The sequence below is a fragment of the Hyperoodon ampullatus genome, assembly GCF_949752795.1.
Source record: "Hyperoodon ampullatus genome assembly, chromosome: 5".
NCBI lineage: Eukaryota > Metazoa > Chordata > Mammalia > Artiodactyla > Ziphiidae > Hyperoodon > Hyperoodon ampullatus.
The window spans coordinates 22,026,182-22,048,264 of record NC_136918.1 but is presented as its reverse complement, the minus strand read 5'-3'; the positions used below and the strand labels follow the sequence as shown (position 1 = coordinate 22,048,264).

Here is a 22,083-nt window from a genome sequence, read left to right as displayed (position 1 = left end):
TAAAAATACCTCACAGCATACATTTTAGTCAGCAAGTATTCTACCCTGGTGGAAATGATTTACTGAAACTTAGACCTCCTCCTGAAATCCAGCCCAAGCTCTGATTGGGAAAACCAAGAAGTCCTATTTAGTTTCTGCTGTCATTGCTCCTGAACCACGCTGACTGCATAATTAGTGACATATAAAGTTCTTAATTCTCTCTTCGTCTTTCCTCCGGGTGTCAGGAGATTGGTTTCCGCTCCTTTGTGCTCACTCACTAAGAATTTTCTGAACTGATTATTCAGTTTGTAATAAGTGGAGGAGGTCACCTTGGTCCATACCTCACTTGCTTCACACCTGCAAAAAGACCGGATCTTCCATGTATCAGTGTAACTTGACGGGAGAGCAGTGAAGTTTCTGTCAATTGAGTTTGTACGTCTGGCAGCCGAGAGTGTCCTGTAGGTATTCTTTGCAGGAAAAAATATGTTTGAGGTGACCACAGTGCACAGATTCTCTTAGAGCTTCAGAGTATTTATAACCTGTTATTTTAGATTCTGAGCATATTTGTAGCTCCAGAGGTACAAAAATAAACTACGTTTTCTTGGAAAATGTGTGTGTCTGGGATGTGAGAGGAGTTGCAACCTTAAACAAGATTTCCAGGCGTTTACAGTCGAACGATGCCAGTAAAAATATGTTTTTTTAGATGTTAAAATCCTAGGGTGCCCACGTAAATATCCTAAGCAATGTGTGTTACGTGAGCTTCCTTTGCTGATGTGCTTTAGCTTTGAAGGTCTTTAGTTCTGGCTCCTGGGGTGTTAATGTACTACAGGGAAAGTTGAAGTCAGATGGCACGTCTTGTTTGCTGTTCAACACAGTGGATGGTGTGCTTCCCACATTCAAGAGAATTGTTGCTAACGGAGGTAAAAGTCACATCACAATTGATGCGGTGTAACTCCTTGCTCGTGATACCCCTAGCAGCGTAGAGGTTTTTGTTGGGCGATTAGAAAAGACAGCAGGTTTACCCGTCACTCACTCTTCTATCATCTCTGTCTTAACAAGCGCCACTTAATTTTCTGTTCTCTGCAAAGCTGTGTGGGGAGATGGGTACACAGAGAGGAGAAGCTGGGGGGAGACCCTGTGCTCATGGAGCCTGAAGTGTGATTTGTTTCATCAGTGTTTCCAAAAAAATCAGGATAAATTGCTTCTCTGGTCAAAATATAACTTTCCAAAAGTTAAAAAACAATACTTATTCAAATATGCAGTAAGCACATGTTGAAGACTTATTTCACTCATTAATGAGGGAAACAGTCAGATGACAAAGCTGGTTCAAAGAAGGATATGAAAAAAATAGGTAGGGAGGGAGGTAGGCAGACAGACAGATAGGGTGATTGGAAAAAAGAAGGCTGGAATAAGGTGGCAAAGTTAGACCCAACTGCTTAATGTTCTACAAGGCAATAAAACAATAATCTTTGGTTATATTTCAACCAGGCAGGAATCTTTGCACCTATACTAGGCACATATGATTTATAAGTTACCAGTCTTCTACAATCTTTACAGAGTCAAGGTTCAGTCAGTAATAAACAGTAAGTCAAAGGAAGTTACATTTCCCGAGACCGTTAGATGACTCGGGTAAGTTTGGCAGTCAGTGTGGCGTACGCATTGCCCTAGGGAACTTCCTGCAATGATGGAAATATTCTGTACATGTGCTGCCCAGTGTGGTAGCCCCTGCACATGTGTGGCTGTTGAGCACTTGAAGGGATTAATCTCCAGAGTTTACAAGCAGCTCATGAAGGTCAATATCAAAAAAAAAAAACCACAAACAACCCAATCAAAAAGTGGGCACCATTGTAAAGCAATTATACTCCAATAAAGATGTTAAAAAAAAAAAAGAAAGAAAGAAAAAGTGGGCAGAAGACCTACATAGACATTTCTCCAAAGAAGACATACAGTGGCCAAAGAGGCCCATGAAAAGATGCTCAACATCACTAGTTATTAGAGAAATGCAAATCAAACTACAATGAGGTATCACCTCACATAGATCAGAATGGCCATCATCAAAAAGTCTACCAATAGTAAATGCTGCAGAGGGTGTGGAGAAAAGGGAACCCTCCTGCACTGTTGGTGGGAATGTAAATTGGTGCAGCCACTATGGAGAACAGTATGGAGGTTCCTGAAAAAAAAAAAAAACTAAAAATAGAGCTGCCATATGATCCAGCAATCCCACTCCCCGGCGTATATCTGGAGAAAAACATGGTTTGAAAGGATACGTGCACCCCAGTGTTCATTGCAGCACTGTTTACAGTAGCCAAGACATGGAAGCAACCTAAATGTCCATCCACAGGTGAATGGATAAAGACGATATGGTACATACATACAGTGCAATATTAGCCATTAAAGAATGAAATAATGCCATTTGCAGCAACATGGATGGACCTGGAGATTATCATACTAATTTTATTTAATTTTCATTAATTTTGATTTAAATAGCCACACGTGATTCGTAGCTACCATATTGGACATCACAGCTCTCACATGCCATTAAATGAGCAGACAATCATTTTTCTGCCTTGTTTCCAATCTTGGATAATATTTTTCTAAACACTTCGCAAATTAAATCGTGTTTTAAATATTATCACGAGAGCTAAATATGTAAGAGCATTTGGAGAAGACTCCTTTGGAAAGACCTTATTCTTTCACGAAGCGTATAATTTCTTGTGCAAGTGGAATGCTTCTTCTATTGGCTTTCTTGACAGTGGACTCACCTGATATCGTTCTGGCCAGCAAGGGAGCCACTTAGGAAGTTAAGCCTGTTTGGAGTGAACCCAACTCTGCATTATGTTTTCCAAGTGAATTCTTGGTATTCATTTTCTTTTAGCAAGATAATAACGGTCCAGTTTTGATTAAAAGGGACTTTCTGGTTTGCAGCAAAGGGAGAGAACTGACTATTCATATTTCACAAGGATTTTAAGGCTTAAATAAGTTAACTTTTCTGCTGCCATCACTTCATTACTCAGAACGAACAGTCAATGCATTGATAAGGTTGACTTTGATTTCTCATGAAGCTCAGTAGTTTTGCTTAATTTTCTCATCTTCTTGGTTGCTTGCAGGGGTTTTTCCGCAGAAGTATTCAGAAGAACATGATTTACACTTGTCACCGAGATAAGAACTGTGTTATTAATAAAGTCACCAGGAATCGATGCCAGTACTGTCGACTCCAGAAGTGCTTTGAAGTGGGAATGTCCAAAGAATGTAAGTGGAGTCTCAAAAATTTTTTTTCTCTCTGCCTTATCTATAAATATGGTTGCTCAGCCTCCAAAATCAAGTCATGGAGGACGTCACCGTGTGGAATTCAGACGTGACACGAATGACAGTTTGCCAAGGGTAGGTGTCAACAGAGATGACATGGAAATAGAACAACTGTGGGGGTTTTCAGATACAATTTGAGTGGCAGTTGGTGAAAAGGCAGGCGCTGGGTGTCGTGGACAGCAGGCTTGTATTCCAGAGTGGTTACTAACCAGCTCTGTGTCTCTGAGCCACTGGTAACTGGTCCTAGAGCCACATAGAGACTCTGTTTCCCCATCTCGACAGTAGGAATAAAGAGCTTTGCCTGTGTTGATGAGAATAAAACGAGGTGAGAGGCATGTGGTGATAATGGACCCTTTTTCAGAGGGTCCATCAACCGTGGTAATAATGGACCCTTTTTCAGAGGGGAGGGAGTGTAAAACTTTTGCTGGCAAAGAAACATTTAGAAACTTGGCACGTTGGCATTTTTCCAAACTCGATTCAGCCCTACTCCTCTAAACAGTTACACACTTGATTAATTCAGAAGAGAACATTTGAATAGATTAAAAATGAGTGGTCCATAATCATCTGCTTGTGGGGCTTTGAATTATACATGCAGAGTACATATACAGGCAGAGTACATACAGCACCAAAAAATCACGAAGGGAACAAGAACATGCCAGGCGCGTGGCCGGGCTCAGGCAGGTGTAAGAAAGATGCAGGGATGTGTGCCTGGTTGGGCGCTCGGTGGAATCGCTGCCCACCTGCCCCCACTGCGTCCCGACACTTGAGCATCTGAGTGGGGCACTGGGCGGGGCGCTCTGAGGGGCCCTGGAGATTCTAAGCCACGCCCACTGACCCCTACGAGAGTGGGACGAAAAACCACAGTCCAACAGCGGGGTTTGAAGGCTTTATGTCGGTTAGAAGCTCTTGGATTTTGGAACTGGGACGTGTGGCCATAGGAGCGAGGCCCCTGGAGCCGGCCAGGACTTCCCTGAGAGTGCACAGCTGGCGACGGGAGCTCTGCTGGGAGCTCTGACTTGGGACGTTTCTTGGTGGCCTGCCAGTGTCTTTCCTGCCCCTCACCTTTCCTAACTCTGCCCAGAGTTTACATAGGCTTTTTTACGTCTTGGGTTTCTACTCCTCAGGGAAGACATCAGGGTTGGATCCATTCATTTGACTCAGCCAGTCAGTATAACCTGCCCCAGCCACAGTCATTGGTTCATGGCGAACATGTAACCTAGGCTGGTCCAGTGAGAATGGGTTCAAGACTCATGCTCGTGACCCATAAAAGGAAAAAAATGGTAAATCAGACTTCATTAAAATCAGGAAATGTCTGCTGTTCAAATGACACTGTGAAATTAATGACAAGCCAAGCCACAGACGAGGAGGAAATACTCACAAATCACATATCTGCTAAGGACTTATATGTAGAATATGGAAAACCTCTGAAAATTCAATGATAAGAAAGGAAATAACCCAATTAAAAAAACTAAACTAAACTGAAATTCAAAATTGCCAAGATTATGAAAGACAGTCAGACTAAGACATGACAGCTAAGTGCAAGGCATGATCCTGATGACCCTGCAGTGGAGGAAAGCTACCTATAAATGGCATTATTGGGACAGTTATTGAAATTTGAGCATAGGTTGTCAATTAGAATATCACATTCAATCAACTTTGCGTGTCTTGACTTTGATCATTGTGCTATTGTTACATAAGAGAATGTTCTTATTCTTGATATATGCCACTAACTCTCCATGGTCCAAAAGGGCTGTGTGTGTGTGTGTGTGTGTGTGTGTGTGTGTGTGTGTGGAGAGAGAGAGAGAGAGAGAGAATGAAAGAGAGGAAGAAAATGTGGCAAGATATTAAGACTTATGAATCTGAGTAAAGGGATACACAGTGAAGGAGTTCCTTGTACTATTCTTGCAACTTTTGAGCAAATTTGAAATTGTATCAAAATAAAATTACTAAAACAAAAAACTCATGCTTAGAATATTGGGGAAGAAGTGTCCTGCCTTCTGACGCATGTGAACAAGGAGACGCAAGTGTTCTCCAGCCCCAAGGGAGGTCAGCTATAGAACAGAGCAGACTCTGTGGATGGAAGAGTGGAAAGACAGAATGGTAAATATTCATGGTGTGTGAAAAAGCATGATACCTAACTGTATGATCTTAATTACATAAAAATGGATGCTTAGTTGTGTAAATACAGAAACAAGACCTAGAAGGACACATCAAATGGTAAACTGCTCGGGATTACGGATGACTTTGTTTTTTGCTTCTTGTGTTTTTTGGTTTCCTATTATGCACATGTTAACTTTTAAGAAATAAATGTTATTTTAAAAACCTTTTTAAAAAAATCAATGAATGTGAAGCTTTGAAGCTAATCTTTACTTAGCTCAGTCCCCAAACCCTAGCACTAATGAGAAAAGCATGATATTGCCCTGAAATAGGCAAATTATTTATATGTATAAGCGAGACTCACAGAATGATCCCCCTAACTCCCCATTTTTGGTCTGACATTCTGTAGATGTGGATGTTACACTGCAGTTCTGTGGGAGAATTTCAGTTCAGGCTAAAATTATAAATGAGTAAGCCAGATGTGGACTCAGGGTAAATCAGTACTTTTGCATTTATTTTGCGTGGGCTGGAGACCCATTTCCTGCTTACATTACTTAAAACCCATATCCTGCTTCTCTGTAAAAACTGGAAGGTTGGTTGCCAATTAAAAAAAATAATGTTTACACCCACAGGAGAACTCTAGTTTCAACCCTCAAGGAACTTATCACCTTAATTAGATTTAAAAATATAGAAATGGGAAGAAAATGGGATCATTATGCCCAAGTAAACAAAAATAAATATATTTTCTTCAGAAGGAAATTGAAGGGGAAGAAATATACACTTGGAGTATAGTGACTGAGAGTCTAATAGAAAAATTTTAAAGTTGAAACAGAAGGAAGCAGGAAAATATGAGAATCACTTATCAATTATACCACAGTACCCACCACTGAAACAAACCCAGGAATAACAGAGACTCATAGGATGGTGGAGCTGAAAACGGATCTTAGAGATTGATTTTCACTCACCTCTCTCCTTTGACATACGAGTACACAAGGACCCAGAAAGATGAAACACTTTTCCCAGCAAATCCCCAACTGGCTAAAGACAGAACCAAGCTTACAGTTCACGTCTGCCACCTCTGCTTGCCGTGCTTCCTTTGCAGCACCAAGATTAGCAAGGTTTGCATTCCATTGGGGCCAGAGGTCATGTCACTTCACGAGTATGTATCAGAACCCTTTGGACGCAAGGGACAGAAAACCCAGCTCCAACCTGACATAAGCTAAAAAATCAACACATGTAACTGGATTACACGACTGGATCCAAAGGCTCACATTTGTTTTAGGGGCATTCTCATCGTTCCTCTTCATTTCTCAGGGCTGGGTTTTTGTTTTTGTTTTTGTTTTTGTTTTTGCTGTGTTGGTTTTGTTTCTGGAAAGATTTTCCAAATGGTTAATAAAGATGGCCAACCAATAGCCTACCCGGCAGAAAGAGGGAGCCTCAGATCCTCTGTGAATGCAGGACTTTGGGGTGTTAGGGGCTAAATACGGTGATTGGCTAGTTTTGGATCGTGTGCCCAGCCCCGGACCCACCCAAAGCACAAGAGCCAAGGGTGTGGAAGAAGTGTTTCTCAGTGGGAAACCAGAAAGTCAGGAGGCAGAAACGACTTCATGTTCCCCACGAAATATCGTCTCATAGCGCTGTTCCCAGTACATTCTTACTCTTTATGCTGTGGGGGAAAAGAAAGAAACCTGAGAATCATCCCATGGTAGCAGCTAACATAGACGCGGTGTTTTCTATGGGCCAGGCACTGCATTAGCGTCTTGTAATACTTCATACCATTTGATCCTCATAACAACCCCGTAAGGTAGGTTAGTTATAATTCCTCTCTCCCTCCTTTCCAGCAAGATGTGGAAGCGGAGGCACAGAGAGGTTAACTTCCTCAAGCGAACCCGGTTGGTAAGGCGCAGCCCTGGGATCTGGGCCCAGGGAGCAATGTATACTGCATGCCATAAAAAGCAGCCTTGAAAACTCTGGGTTTTTTGGACAGTGGTTAATAAAACAATAATTACACTCCTTGCTACATATTAGAGATGTACGCCCTGGAAAATCATGTGTAAATTTAATTTTCATAGATCACATTTGGTTTTAAAAGTATAAGGGGATGTACCTGTAAAAGAAATCCTTTATTGTATGTCCCGTCAGCAAAGCATGATTATTTCTTCATTTTTCTGTTCTATAAATGCTGGTGGGTATGCCTTATATTTTCCAAGGGCTTTGTACAGTAGGGGAACCTTTTTTGTGGAGGAGTAGCTCTTTGTCAGACCACGGAATTTGAAAGTGGTAACAGTAAGGGGAAAAAAATCGATTTTCAGCTGCATTCTAAAAGCAGTACAAAAATTTATGAAGAACTTGGGGAGGAAGCAAAGGAAGTAACACGACTCCCAAGTTGAGTGATGAGCTTCTGCTGGCGGGTGGGAGGCTTGTAACCGTGTCAGGCAAGGAAAGTGTGTAGCAAAGCCCTAAAGTAGGAACAAGGAAAAAAGGATCAACAGTAAATGAAGACACAAAATTTGGGATTGTCAGTGAGCTATGCAGACAAGCTTATGTCCGTGATGGGGAGGGAGCCGGGTGAGACCACGCTGCTTGGAGACCACAGGAGCTGACCACACACATTTGAGTCAATTACGGAAATCCCAGCGATAGTTCAAGTCTTTCAGCCAGCGATCCTCAGACTTTTAAAAAAGGGTCAAATAGAAAATGTTTTGGCTTTGTAGACCGTATGATCTCTGTCTCAGTTCCTTAACTCTGCCATGGTAGCACAAACGCAGCAATAGAAAACACATGGACAAAGAGGATCTGGCTGTGTCCCAGTACATCTTTATTTACAAAAGCAGGTGTAGGGCTGGGTTTGGCCCGAGGCTTGCAGGGGCTCCCCCAGTGGTGACCTCACCCCCAGCTCGCCCCCGCCCACCGTCCCCTGCTTTCCTCCGATGGACTGTCACCCAGCTTCCAGCTGCCCTGGAGCCTGAGGACCCGTGAGCCTCACACCTGCACGCTCTGGCAAAGGCTGTGCCCTGGGGCTGGGTTTCCACTCGTTTGTCCGAGCAACTGCAGGAGCTTGCTGAGATGCCATTTGCTCTTGGAAGCCGCCCTCGGACCCCACCCCACACTCCCGCAGAGTTATGCACTCTTCCCCCTGCGCTCCCGTGGGGCTCTGGACATACGTCCAGGAACCACAAGCTTATAGCATGAGGCTCCCTGGCTTGATTATAAACTCCTGAACGGCAAGCATCCTGTCTTCCTTACCTTGTAGGCCGAGAAGCTAGCACGATGGTTTCCTCAGCGAAGTCAGAGTGGCCAAGTGGTTTGTTTACTTATTTATTTTTTATTGGAGAATGATTGATTTACCATGTTGTGTGAGTTTCAGGTGTACAGCAAAGTGACTCAGTTATACATATACACATGTCCACTCTTTTTAAGACTCTTTTCCCATATGGGCCATTACAGAGTGGAGTATTGGTTCCCTTTGCTATACAGTAGGTCCTTATTAGTTATCTATTTTATATATAGTAGTGTGTATATGTCAGTCCCAGTCTCCCAGTTTATCCCTCCCCCAACGCTTACCCCGCCCCCCCATAACCATAAGTTTATTTTCTACATCTGTCACTCTATTTCTGTTATGTAAATAAGTTCATTTGTACCGTTTTTTTAGATTCCACATTATAAGGGATGGGTGGTATTTGTCTTTCTCTGTCTGACTGACTTCACTCAGTATGATAATCTCTAGGTCCTTCCATGTCACTGCAAATGGCATTATTTCATTCTTTTTTATGGCTGAGTAATATTCCAGTGTATATATGTACCACATCTTCTTTATCCATTCCTCTGTGGATGGACATTTAGGTTGCTTCCATGTCTTGGCTGCTGTAAACAGTGCTGCAGTGAACATTGGGGTGCATGTATATTTTCAAATTATAGTTTTATCTGGGTATATACCCAGCAGTGGGATTGCTGGATCATATGGTAGCTCTATTTTCAGTTTTTTAAGGAACCTCCGTGCTGCTCTCCATAGTGGCTGCACCAATTTACATTCCCACCAACAGTTTACAAGGGTTCCCTTTTCTTCACACCCTCTCCAGCATTTACTGTTTGTAGACTTTGTGATGGTGGCCATTCTGACTGGTGGGAGGTGAGATACCTCATTGTAGTTTGTTTGTTTGTTTGTTTGTTTTGCGGTACACGGGCCTCTCACTGTTGTGGCCTCTCCCGTTGCGGAGCACAGGCTCTGGACGCGCAGGCTCTGCGGCCATGGCTTATGGGCCCAGCCACTCCACGGCATGTGGGATCCTCCCGGACCGGGGCATGAACCCGTGTCCCCTGCATTGGCAGGCGGACTCTCAACCACTGCGCCACCAGGCAAGCCCTGTAGTTTTGATTTATATTTCTCTAATACATAGTGATGTGGCTGTATTAAGAGATGACCAAACCCAGCATCTCCCTAGCTTTACATCGTGAAAAGTTGTCAGCCACAGAGCCTTTCTGGGTATAGCTATTCAGCTGTCACTCACTCACTTCTCTGCTCTGGGCCCAGAACAAGTTATGCACCTTCCCTGGGGCTGTGTTTTCTACCTGGATGCCAGGAGCATTACTGTTGACTGACAGCCTGGGCGTGATGTGAGAATTGATGCTTTTCATCCTGTTTAGACAACAGTGTTTCGTCAGTCAGCTGCCTCTTGCCAGTTGCCTCTCCTGGAAGACGTCAGACCTTCTAGTGTGTTTGCTGGGCAGACTGTTCAGCTGAGCAGGCATCCTGTGTGACTGTGCACGAAAGGCCCAGTGAAGGTGGAGAGGCTGAGATGGACAAGGGGTGGCCGTGGGATTGCGGCTCCCTTTTGCCAAACCTTGGTGATACCGACCAAGGTTCTTGGCCTCCTCAATCAGTAGAAATTTACTAGAGGCCAGACAAGAAATCCAGACAAGGCTTTATTGGGGCCCCTGCTGCAGCAGAGGGGAGCGAGAACAAGCTCACTTGCCCCCTGAGTCGGGGGGCGAGCTGGTTCCTTATATGGGGTGAGGGTAGGGGTGGGGCCAGGGGTGGGGCCAGAGGTGTGGCTTAGGTGGTCTGCCCACCCCCTTTGGTGGTGCTGAGTGCAGGGGGCATGCGCAGTGCCCTGCTCTCGCTCCCGGCTCTTCAGAAGTGGCAGCTGGGTTTTTGGTCTTTTTGTATCTTGTGCATAATTTTGCCCCAGCTGTGCATGCACACAGCTATTTTTAGTCCCTTATAATTTCTTTGTATTTTGTTGCTGGAGCAGAGTTTGTCCAGGTGCAAGCACTGCAGCAAAGGGTCCCAGGTCCCAGGTCCCAGGTCCCAGCCTGTCTCATTGTCAGTGAAGTTGCTCACAGACAGAAGGCAGAGGTACAGGGACAGGCTGGACTTGGGGGAGGAGAGTGGGAGATGAGAACTAGCCTGAACCAAGACTCGTGAGCTGTGATGAAGGGGGAATTGTGGTCCCTGGTGCCTCTAACATATGCCAGGTTCCGTGAGCCTCTGGCCTTCAGGTTGGGCGCCCTCCACCCGTGTCTGTAACAAAAGATGTTAGGGAAGGTACTGAGGCTGTCACCCCCTTCTATTTCTTCTTTCCTTTCTCAAACTCGCTGGCTTTTAATTGACAAAGGACCCTCTTTACATTCTCTTGGAGCTTATATTTCTGTAGCCCGTGCCTTTGAGGGGCAGGCAAAACACGTCTTTGATTTTTGTGTGAGAATGCTGTTCGGGGTTTATTTCACAGCATTTTTTTTTTTTACTATGACAGTTTCATAAGTGTTTTTATAGAATAGAGCAATTGAATAATCTCTGAATTTAAGAGTCCCTAAGCACTCATTGACAACTTCTCATTTGGGGCATATTGAGCTTAAAAACAGCTTTTTATAAAGTCTCTAAATTCCGATTTATACTTTAGATGTGAATGTCCCCATGGGTGGGTTGGATGCCATAAACGTGCTTTGTACGGACACTTAGATATTTCCACGAGAGGCTTTTGTTGTTCTCTGTTTCTCTCATTTCCCCTTTAGTGTTAAACGTACATTAAAACAAACCTTTTGGATTAAAGGCACTTAACCTCAGTTAAAATCACTTTTCTTGGTGCACAAATTATATTGATGTGCTCGTTGGTTCTATGGCTGGATTTTACTGGCTTAATAACGAGGAGATTCATATTGTCGGTTGCCTTGTGTACTTGGCAAATTACATAAAAATCATCATCAGGTCACGTAATGTCTTTCTCATTTCAGTTTATTTCTTCATTTGTTCCCACGTCGTAGCCCATTACTGTGTTTCTGAGGCTCACTGTGATCATTTTGCTCTGTTCAGCAGAGATGCAGCATTAACCCTGCCTCCTCCCCGCCGCACACAAATCCCCCAAAAGCCCCTCCCCCTCAGCCCCGAATTAAATAAAAGACTAGAAACTTTATATTTTTATACCTAAAAGCGCCATGGAAGCTGGAAAATAAAAATCTGCTGCCCCATTCCACTGACCACATGTTCGTGTTTTCCCGCATCTGTCCAAGAGATTAAAAACAAAAACAAAAACCCCACCAACAACAGATTGCCTTTGGGCACCTGCAGGCGGTGATGTCCGCGCCGCCGCGGGGCTTGCAGCCCCTTAGCACTCAGGCTGCAAAGGAAGTATTCAGATTCCTGCAGCTTTACAAACACATCATCTCCCCACAGCCTGGAAGGGGGACGCTGGGCACGTTCTCACCTTAGAAAAAGGAGACATTTCCATTACGCAGCAGGACAGAGCAGAGGAAGGAAAGAACAAAGGGCTTTGAAGGGAGCCTGAGCTGGGTTCGAATCCGGCCCTGCTCTCGAGCTGTCTCGTCTTGGGCAGGACGCGTGCTTTTGCTGCAGGGCCCGAGCTGAGCCCCAGCGTGGGCAGCCTTGCTGGCGGGTCTCGTGCCTCGGACCGTGCCTGGCACATGGTCGGTTCTACATAAAGGACCCCTGTTCTCTCGGGTTCTTCCTCTGCTGTTGACACAGGCTCTGTTTTCTGCTGTCGCTGCCACAGCTGGTTGTTATTTTAATAACTACCGCCTTGGTCCTCCTTCAAGAGGCAGGTGAAGGGCGGAGGCTCTGTTCGTGTTGAATTGTTTATGATGCTGCGGTTTAGATGTACGGCCCTGAATATTATGTCACAGCATTAAGGAGAAAGCTTGCAGACATAGCTTCTAAAATAAATATCTGCCTTCCCTGGCTACTGTAAACTTCGAGGCAGGTGGCTCATCTGCCCGGAGATGCTGGGACGTGTAATCAGAGAACGGGACAGGATCCTGGCGTCATGGAACCCTACTCCATGGGGAAAGCTGAACTAGGGTGTTAGAAAGGATGCCTTCCTGCATCGTCACCTCAGGGTGAGGCCTTGCGGTCTCTGGGGAGGTGCTGAACCCAAGCCTAATTGCCCCCGAGGCAAAGCCCCCTTCCTCCCAGCATCCTCCTTTTTTTGCCCACATGGCACCTTCCATCTCTCTGCATTCTTTTTTTAAGATTTTTTTGATGTGCACCATTTTTAAAGTCTTCATTGAATTTGTTACAATATTGCTTCTGTTTTATGTTTTGGGTTTTTGGACACCGCGAGGCATGTGGGTTCTTAGCTCCCCGATCAGGGATCAAACCCGCACCCCCTACATTGGAAGGCGAAGTCTTAACCACTGGACCGCCAGGGACGTCCCTCTCCAAATCCTCTGTTTGGGACTCTGTGGCCTGCCTTTCCCCTGGATCCATCATCACCTTTCTCCCAACCAAATCTTACCACCTTTCGGCCTCTACCCTGGCACTGCCTTTGCCGTCAGCCATGTGGGTGATACGAGCACAAAGTGCTTTACCAACATCAGGGTCTCCCAAGACTGAGGGTCATCCCGTGTGCTGGGCGGGGCAGGAATAGTATTCTGATCCTCAGTGTTCCTGAGATTCAGAGAGGCTGATCCCTGCCTAAGTCACGGTGCTGGCTGCAGCCCACGGGCCCAGTTCCAGCCCCTGGATCTTTTCAAGCTTCACTTCGCTTCTCTAACAGTAAAGTTCTTACGTACATTTAATGTTACAAAGTTTTCTGTATCTTCACCCATCTTTGTTCCCAAAGGCACATATTCTATCGTTTACATATACGATTTGATTTGATGTATGTACTGGTTTAATACAGTATTTCCCCTGGTGTAAACTCTGCCCACAGTGATGTGAAACATAATTTAGGGAGAGCTGAATAATATCAAATCATACGGTGGTAACGTTATTCCCTTTTCAGTCAATATGCGTTCAGTCTTTTTATTGCCAGGGAGAAAATCCGAGTTTGTTGCTGGTACACCCTTAGTTAATACCTCATGAACCTTTGCTGCCCCCTGTTGTTGTTGTTGTTTTTTTTTTGCGGTACACGGGCCTCTCACTGTTGTGGCCTCTCCCGTTGCGGAGCACAGGCTCCGGACGTGCAGGCTCAGCGGCCATGGCTCACGGGCCCAGCCGCTCGGCGGCATGTGGGATCTTCCCGGACCGGTGCACGAACCCGTGTCCCCTGCATCAGCAGGCGGACTCTCAACCACTGCGCCACCAGGGAAGCCCCCCACTGTTTTTAATAGAGAGGACAGGCAACTGTCCCTAGTGAGAAGTTGTATTTATTTCAGAGGTGTGCGAACTTTCTTAAGTGTCCAGATTGGACATATTTTAGGCTCTGCAGGCCACTGGGTATCAGTTGCCCCGATTGCAGCGTGAAAGTTTTATGAAGGAGCATGGCTTTGTTCCAGTAAAACTTTATTTAGTGAAACTTTATTTACAAACAGAGGCAGTTGACCTGAAAATGCCGTCTGTGTTTTACTCTTACCTCCTATTTATTTATGGCCAATGCTACTAGTTTCCCCTGTGTAGTAGTAAAATCAGGTTCTCTAAAATTTATTAACCAAAAATTAATTTAGGCAGAAATCATCAGAGGGTACTGGCCTGTGAGCATGTGAAAAACCGTGAAGGTAGGCGTGGACTGAAGTTGGAGAAACGGTGGTTTTCTGTGTCAGCTGGTCAAGTGTTCTTGCACCTCGACAGGAACAGAACAGCATCTGGGCAGCTTTGGCCCCTCCAGGGCCCTGGGCCTTGCTAGTTGGTCTGGATCCCCCTGACCTGCCTCTGTCCAGCCCTCTCCCCGCCCTGAGCTGCTCCCCTGCTGAGTGGAGGGTATGGGCCCTGCTTTACTTGCATCCTTGGGTTCGTCCTGTCCTGGTGCAAGGAGGGGTCGGTAATGGGTGGATCCCGGTGGTGGGATTTCAAGCATCCAGAGCACCTGGAGGGTCAGCGGAAGACGCCAGGGAGGCCTCCAGGGCAGTTTACTCGCGTCCCTGCCTCTGAAGAGCAGCCTCGTGGCGGGAGAACTGACCCGAGGGGCAGCTGTGGTTCGAGCCTCAGCCCAGCCCTTGCTTAGCTCTGTGCCATCTCGGGCAGGTTATCTCACATCTCTGTGCCTGCGCTTCCCGGTCTGTAACACAGAGACAATCATAGCACCTTCCTCAGATGGCTGCTGTGAGGACAAATGGATTAATCTGTGGCCAGGACTAAAGACATTCCTCAGCTAAGTGTTGGCCCTTGGTACTCCCACCCTGCTACGGTAATGACCCAGCCCGGCCCCCGGAGAGCAGCCCGTGTGATCATCAGTACGGCCCTCAGTGTCTGTACAGGACAGCTGACACTCCTCCCAGCCCAGCGGTTCATTTACTCAGAGCAAGGGGCACCCTTCAATGAGACATCTGTCCTTGCCGCTCAGAGCCGGCCCCCATAAAGCAGAGCGCTGGCACCGAGCCCGGTGATCCTGTGCCAGGAGCCACGGCCCTTCGCCACCTGCAGAATCAGCTCCATGTGAATCGGCGTGGGCGACACCGTACACACAGCCACTCAGCCTGCCCGCCCGCCCCGTGCTGGCCTCTTGTCCTGCTCCCCAAAGACCCCCACGTGAGCTGCCTCGGGCGGTACTGTCCCCGCCTTCCTCCCGCTCTGTGCTAACCCACCTCCCTCCTAAGTGTGCCCGTACTCTCCTCCAACAGCAGGGGCAGGTGGGGGGCATTCTCACCTCCCCACAATGTGACATGCTGGCAGCACCTCTGTTGGGTGACTTTCAATGTCAAACTTGTTTTGAGTTCAGGAGGTAGGTGTGTGTGTGTGTGTGTGAGAGAGAGAGAGAGAGAGAGAGAGGAGGAAAGAGAGAACAACAGGTGTTCCCTACACGGGCTGGGAGCATCCTGAGGACAGGCACAGAGTCTTATTCTTATTTGGGTCCTCAACTTAATGCCTTGTATTTAATAGCTAGTTCTGGAATGGATTAGAAGCAAAGGGTACTTGAGAAGTGGAGATTCTGAATCAGGAACTTTGATCTTCCCAAGAGCTAGAGATTTGAATCAATATACAGATATATTGAGCCTGGTTTCCCGTTTTGTTTTGCCCCCTCCTCTAATTCGCACCCCATAAATACTAGCCTACTGGCCCCTTGCATGACACGAAGTCTTGATATCGTATGTTCCGCGGTGGATGCAACCAGATAGAGTTTGTAAATAGGTCCTAACAGAGAAGATTTGCTTTCTCTCAAAACTGTACACACCTAGACACCATATTTCATCCGATCTATAATTTGTTAAGGTGCACTATAATTTTATGTACCGCTAAAAGGAAAACAGCACTAATTAAACTAAGACACAGCAAAGATTGTGAGACAGGTGGCAATTTCAGAGAGAGAGAGAAAGAGAGGGAGAAACCAGATCTCAGCCCTGTAAGAAAAGGAAGCGTCTCACATTCTAGGCTGGAAATATCCAATGTTTTCATCTGGAGCTATTTTTCACTCTGCTTTAAATAGATATTGATGGTACAACCTCAGTGCCCAAAGACAATCCCCAGTGCAGAGAGCTGGCTGAGTAAATATGCAAGTACTTCTAAAATAGCCAGCAGAGAGCCCTTTGTTTGGAAACAAATGTCTCTGTGAAAATAGCAACCCGAGATTCGCCTGCAGCCCCCGTGTTCTGGGTGATGAGAGTGGCCCTTTAAGTGTCCTCTCCCCGTGACAGCAATTCTCTGGAGGGTGGCCGTCTAAATTGCTCCATAAATCCACGCACACAGTTCAGTCTGGAATTTGCTCTTCCTGGAGTGGGATTGAGCACTTCAACCAGTCTGCCATCGCAGAGTATTAACTATCACAGTTAGGTTATTTCTCCCTTTAATACTGGAAAACAAAGAGTTGCTTTGATCTGATTGACTGGATTGATAGAGACAGGTGTCTTTTTAGTGCCAGCACCAAGGAGAGGGCACTCTGTTTCCTCAGAGAAGGGATGTCTTTGCCCCACATTCACACTTGACTGTTCTAACACTTGACTTCACCAATATAATGTACCTCCATGATTAAAAAAAAAAATTCTGATTGTTTTATTTTCAAAATGATTGTAGGACAGAAATGTCCTGCTTTGACGTTGGAGGATGCAAGTCCCCCTTCTTCTTGGCTTGTTTCTTGTGGAGGTGTTCAACAACATCGCGGGGTCAGACTTATAAACAGTATTTTGATTCAGCAACATAGTTTAAATCCTAAAATAGAACTGAGGAATTTCACTGGTGTTTCAAAATAGACACACTCAGAAGGCAGTCATGATACAGTGCTTCCAAAGGAAAAGATAAAAGTTGCTTCTAGGACTTCGCTGGTGGTGCAGTGGTTTAAGAGTCCGCCTGCCAATGCAGGGGACATGGGTTCAAGCCCTGGCCCGGGAAGATCCCACATGCCGCGGAGCAACTAAGCCTGTGCGCCACAACTACTGAGCCTGTGCTGTAGAACCCGTGAGCCATAACTACTGAGCCCGCGAGCCACAACTACTGAGCCCGCGAGCCACAACTACTGAAGCCCACGCACCTAGAGCCCATGCTCCGCAACAAGAGAAGCCACCTCAGTGAGAAGCCCACGTACCGCAACGAAGAGTAGCCCCCACTCGCCGCAACTAGAGAAAGCCCGCGTGCAGCAACGAGGACCCAACGCAGCCAAAAATAAATAAATTAAATAAATAAAAATTTTTTTAAAAGTTGCTTCTAGTAAACACTGTCAACTCTGGGATTTAATGAGGACAGGCAGAGAATCAAGTGCAAACTGTAATGCTTGAAGGATTCCCACTCTGTGTCCTGGAAGTGGGGGGACAAAGCACCAGAGCAACTTTGAATGGAAACTTGTCTGTGGCACCCTTGGACTTTGAGCTTTCAGAAATGTGAAAATACGCAGCTCTGAGTGTACTCCTGCCCCCAGGAAGGGGGCATCAGGACCTCCTCCTGTCTCCTGGGCCTGAGGCAGCACTTGGAGATGGCCTTACCCATGTCCCCAGGTTGATGACAGGATCCGGGGCTACAGAACGCAAACTCCAGTGTGTTTTTGCAAACAGTGCCTTTTTTGTGGCTCTGTGTTCCCGAATAATAGAATTTTATGTCCATCAAATTGAACAGTGGTGCTTTACTCCACCAGGAAGGCTTGCACTCCACCATTCATTGCAACACTTGCAGCACCATTCATTGCAGCGTAGCCCAGACATGGAAGCAACTTAAATATCCATCGACAGATGAATGGATAAAGAAGATGTGGTACATATATACAATGGAATACTATTCAGCCATTCAAAAGAATGAAATAATGCCATTTGCAGCAACATGGATGGACCTAGAGATTGTCATACTGAGTGAAGTAAGCTGGACAGAGAAAGACAAATATCATATATCGCATATATGTGGAATGTAAAAAATGGTACAAATGAACTTATTTACATAACAGAAATAGAGTGACAGATGTAGAAAATGAACTTATGGTTACCGGGGGGTAAGAGTGGGGGAGAGATAAATTGGGAGATTGGGACTGACATATACACATCACTATATATAAAATAAATAACTAATAAGGACTTACTGTATAGCACAGGGAACTCTGCTCAATACTCTGTAATGACCTCTATGGGAAAAGAATCTAAAAAAAAGAGTGGATATATGTATATGTATAATTGAGTCACTTTGCTGTACACCTGAAATGAACACAACATTGGAAATCAACTATACTCCAATAGTAATAATAAAAATAAATAAATAAAAAGGATTAACAATACCAAGTATTGGCGAGATGTGAAGCAGCTGAGCTCTCATACGGGGCTGGTGGAAGTAAAAGTCAAGCCAAAGTTTGGAAAACTGTTCATCAGTATCTACTAATGGTAAACATACCCATGTGACCCAGGGATCCCACTCCTGGGAAGAGCCTCAGGAGAAGTGAGTGCACAGCCTCCCAAAATACACATATGAATGTTCACAGCGGCTTCATGCATGAGTGCCCCAAGCTGGAAACAGCCCCTGTGTTCATCAGCAGTAGAATGTGTAAATAAATTGTGACCTATTCAAATAATGGAAGATGCATAGCAATAAAAAAAGGAACTAATGGCTAGTAAATGAGACAGCATGGGTGAATCTCACAGACACAATGTTGAATAAAAGAACTCAGAATAAAAGAGAATATTCTGGATAATTCCACTTGGATAAAGATTTTAAATGAACCAAATTAATCCAGGTGCTAGAGATGACAGTGGTGGTTACCCCAGGACTCTTGTGGATGCTCGATGTCCTAAACATTGATTGGGTGTGTACATAGCTGTACGTGTATGTTTTACCTCCATCACAAAGAAAAAAAGACTGAAATGGGGAAGTAGGGTTGGAGAGGGCCCTGGATGGCCAATCCTTCCTGTGCATAGAGACATTATTGCAGATGAGAAGTGTAACCTCCTCTTCTTAGAAGCAACCTACGTGTCCATCGACAGAGGAGTGGATAAAGAAGATGTGGTATCAGTACATATATACAATGGAATATTACTCAGCCATAAAAAGAATGAAATCATGCCATTTACAGCAACATGAATGAACCTAGAGACTATCATACTGAGTGAAGTAAGTCAGAGAAAGACAAATGTCATATGATATCACTCACGTGGAATCTAATTTTGTAAAAATGACATAAATGAACTTATTTACAAAGAAACAGACTCAGATTTCAAAAACAAACTTATGGTTACCAAAGGGGAAACATGGTAGGGGGAGGGATAAAGGAGGAATTTGGGATTAACATATACACAATAATAAATATAAAATAGATAACCAACAAGGACCTACTGTATAGCACAGGGAACTCTGCTCGATATTCTGTATTAACCTATATGGGGAAAGAATCTGAAAAAGAATGGATATATGTATATGTATCACTGAATCACTTATCTGTACACCTGAAACTAACACAACATTATAAATCAACTCCAAGATGAAATAAAAAACAAGAAGGAGAAGAAGAATCCTCCGCCCTGTAAAACACTAACGTTTCTTCAGGAGTTATGTAAGCCTCTCTGCCTTTGCCTTTTCCTCCGATTTGGGACCTTTTTCACCTGCAGCTCTGAACACTTGTGGAGCACCAGAGGTGGGATGTTATCCCTGATTTACTCTCAGTCCTCTGAGGTTGGTTATGTAACACCTCTAATCTCATCAACCCAGCTAACCAGCTTTTCCCTTTGTGCCATGCACTGCAAATTAATAGCCCATGGATCCATTTACAGCTTGTTGTGTTTTGGAAAACTATTTCAGCCATCAGATAATAAACAGCTTAAGAAGAATTGTCATTTTTTTAATGTTAAATTATCAGTAGTGTCCAGTAAATTCCTCTCAGGAATGTAATGTAATCCAAATATGATTTATGAACCCTTGCTATCCCTTTTTTCCATAATAAAAAAAATCAAAAGATGTCTTTTCATTTTGATTCATCCACTAAAGGCAAATGTCACTTGAAATGCATAGGTGATCAGATTGACATTGGTTTACAGGAGTTAACAAAAAGGTGTGGCTGGTAGAATAGACAACCTACAGGTTTTTTTTATGGCCACCAGAGTAGTTTCTCTGTGAGGCTGTTCACATTTAAAGAAAAAGTTCTGGATTTACAGAAAGCCCATCTTAATTTCCTTGACCTTTTTATTATTTTTTTAAAAATGTTTAATATATATTAATGACAGAAGAGAAAATAGTAAAAATGGCAAATCCTGTCCTAATACCAGTTGGCAGAATATGAAGAATTAATTCAGCTTCTGAAATTTAAACATAAAGAGATAGACTTTGTGGTCTAGTATGTTGGCGTATTAAAAATTTGATTTAGGATATGGAATATCACATATCAAAACTAATGGAAGCTTTATGTTGCCCCAACCCTTTTTATAGATATATACTTCTCTCTCAATGCCATCTTCAAAGAATGCAAGGGAGTTTACAAAAGTATTGTTAAAAAAAAGATTACAACTCAACAGTAAAAAGACAATGTAATTGAAAAGAGGACAATGGATTTGAATAGACGTTTCACCAAAGAAGATACACAAATGGCCAATAAGCACACAAAATGACACTCAGTATGTTTATTAGTCATCTGGGAAATGCAAATCAAAATCAGTGAGTTACCACTTCACACCCACATCAAAACGATAAACAGTAACAAGTGCTGGCAAAGATATGCAGAAATTTGAACCTTTACACACGGCTGGTGGGACTGTAAAATGACGCAGCCACTTCGGAAAATAGTTTGGCAGTTCCCAAAAAATTAAACGTAGAATTACTGTGTCACCCATCATTTCTATTCCAGATATGTACTTGGGTAAAATGAAAACACGTGCCCCGCAAAGACTTGACAGAAATGTTCATTGCAGCATTATTCATAAGAGCCCAAAAGTGAAAACAACCCAAATGTCTGCCAATTGATGAAGAGACAAAAAAACTGTGGTCTCTCCATACAATGGAATGTTAATCAGGAATGTTAAATGCAATGAAGTACTGACACATGGTACAACATGGATGGCCCTTGGAAATATTATGCTAAGTGAAAGAAGCCAGACACAAAGGCTACATAACGTATGAATTCACCTAGGTAAAATGTCCAGAATAGGAAATCCATAGAGACAGGAGGAAAGAATAGATATTTGTATAACTGAATCACTTGCTGTACATCTGAAACTATTATAACATAACACTGTAAATCAACTATACTTGAATTTTTAAAAAATTTTTAAATTAAAAATTGAAACATAGAGACAGAAGGTATATGAGGAGTGGCCAGAGGCTGGAGCGATGGGGGAGTGGGAAGTGGGGGTTAATGGGTTTCTTTTTAGGGTTGGTAGTATTACAACTTTATGGATGTATCAAAAACCACTGACTCACACACTTTAAAAGGTTAGTTTTATAGTATGTGAATTATATATCAATTTTTTTTAATGACAGGAATTTTTTTTTTTTGCGGTACGCGGGCCTCTCACCGTTGTGGCCTCTCCCGTTGCGGAGCACAGGCTCTGGACGCGCAGGCTCAGTGGCCGTGGCTCACGGGCCCAGCCGCTCCGCGGCATGTGGGATCCTCCCGGACCGGGGCACGAACCCATGTCCCCTGCATCAGCAGGCGGACTCTAACCACTGCGCCACCAGGGAAGCCCTAAATGACAGGATTTTTTAAATGCTACGCAGACTGACTTAAGGGAAAATAGGAGAAACCTTGGAGTCAGATTAGTGCAGTGAGGTGCGTGCAGCCTAGACAAGGGTTCTGGTGGCCCTAGTTCTAGTGACCCTAGTGGAGCAATAAAGGGATGCAGTCAGTGGCAAGGTCCTTGGCATCCACGAGATGAAAACAGCCTCATTGTTCAGCAGAATCTCAGGTTTTCCAGATAGTGATG

At 44.4% G+C, this 22,083-nt stretch overlaps 1 protein-coding gene across 3 annotated transcripts in view; it reads left to right on the top strand.

Annotated features, from left to right (window-relative positions):
- The window catches only part of RARB (retinoic acid receptor beta), a gene marked incomplete at both ends in the record, with an annotated part of 424,884 nt that overhangs the window by 319,466 nt on the left and 83,335 nt on the right, over positions 1–22,083 (top strand). For all 3 annotated transcript variants that reach the window (XM_079705320.1, XM_079705322.1, XM_079705321.1), the window contains one exon: positions 3,087–3,228. In XM_079705320.1, the coding sequence (XP_079561446.1) occupies positions 3,087–3,228 (142 nt within the window). The remainder of the gene's footprint in view (positions 1–3,086; positions 3,229–22,083) is intronic.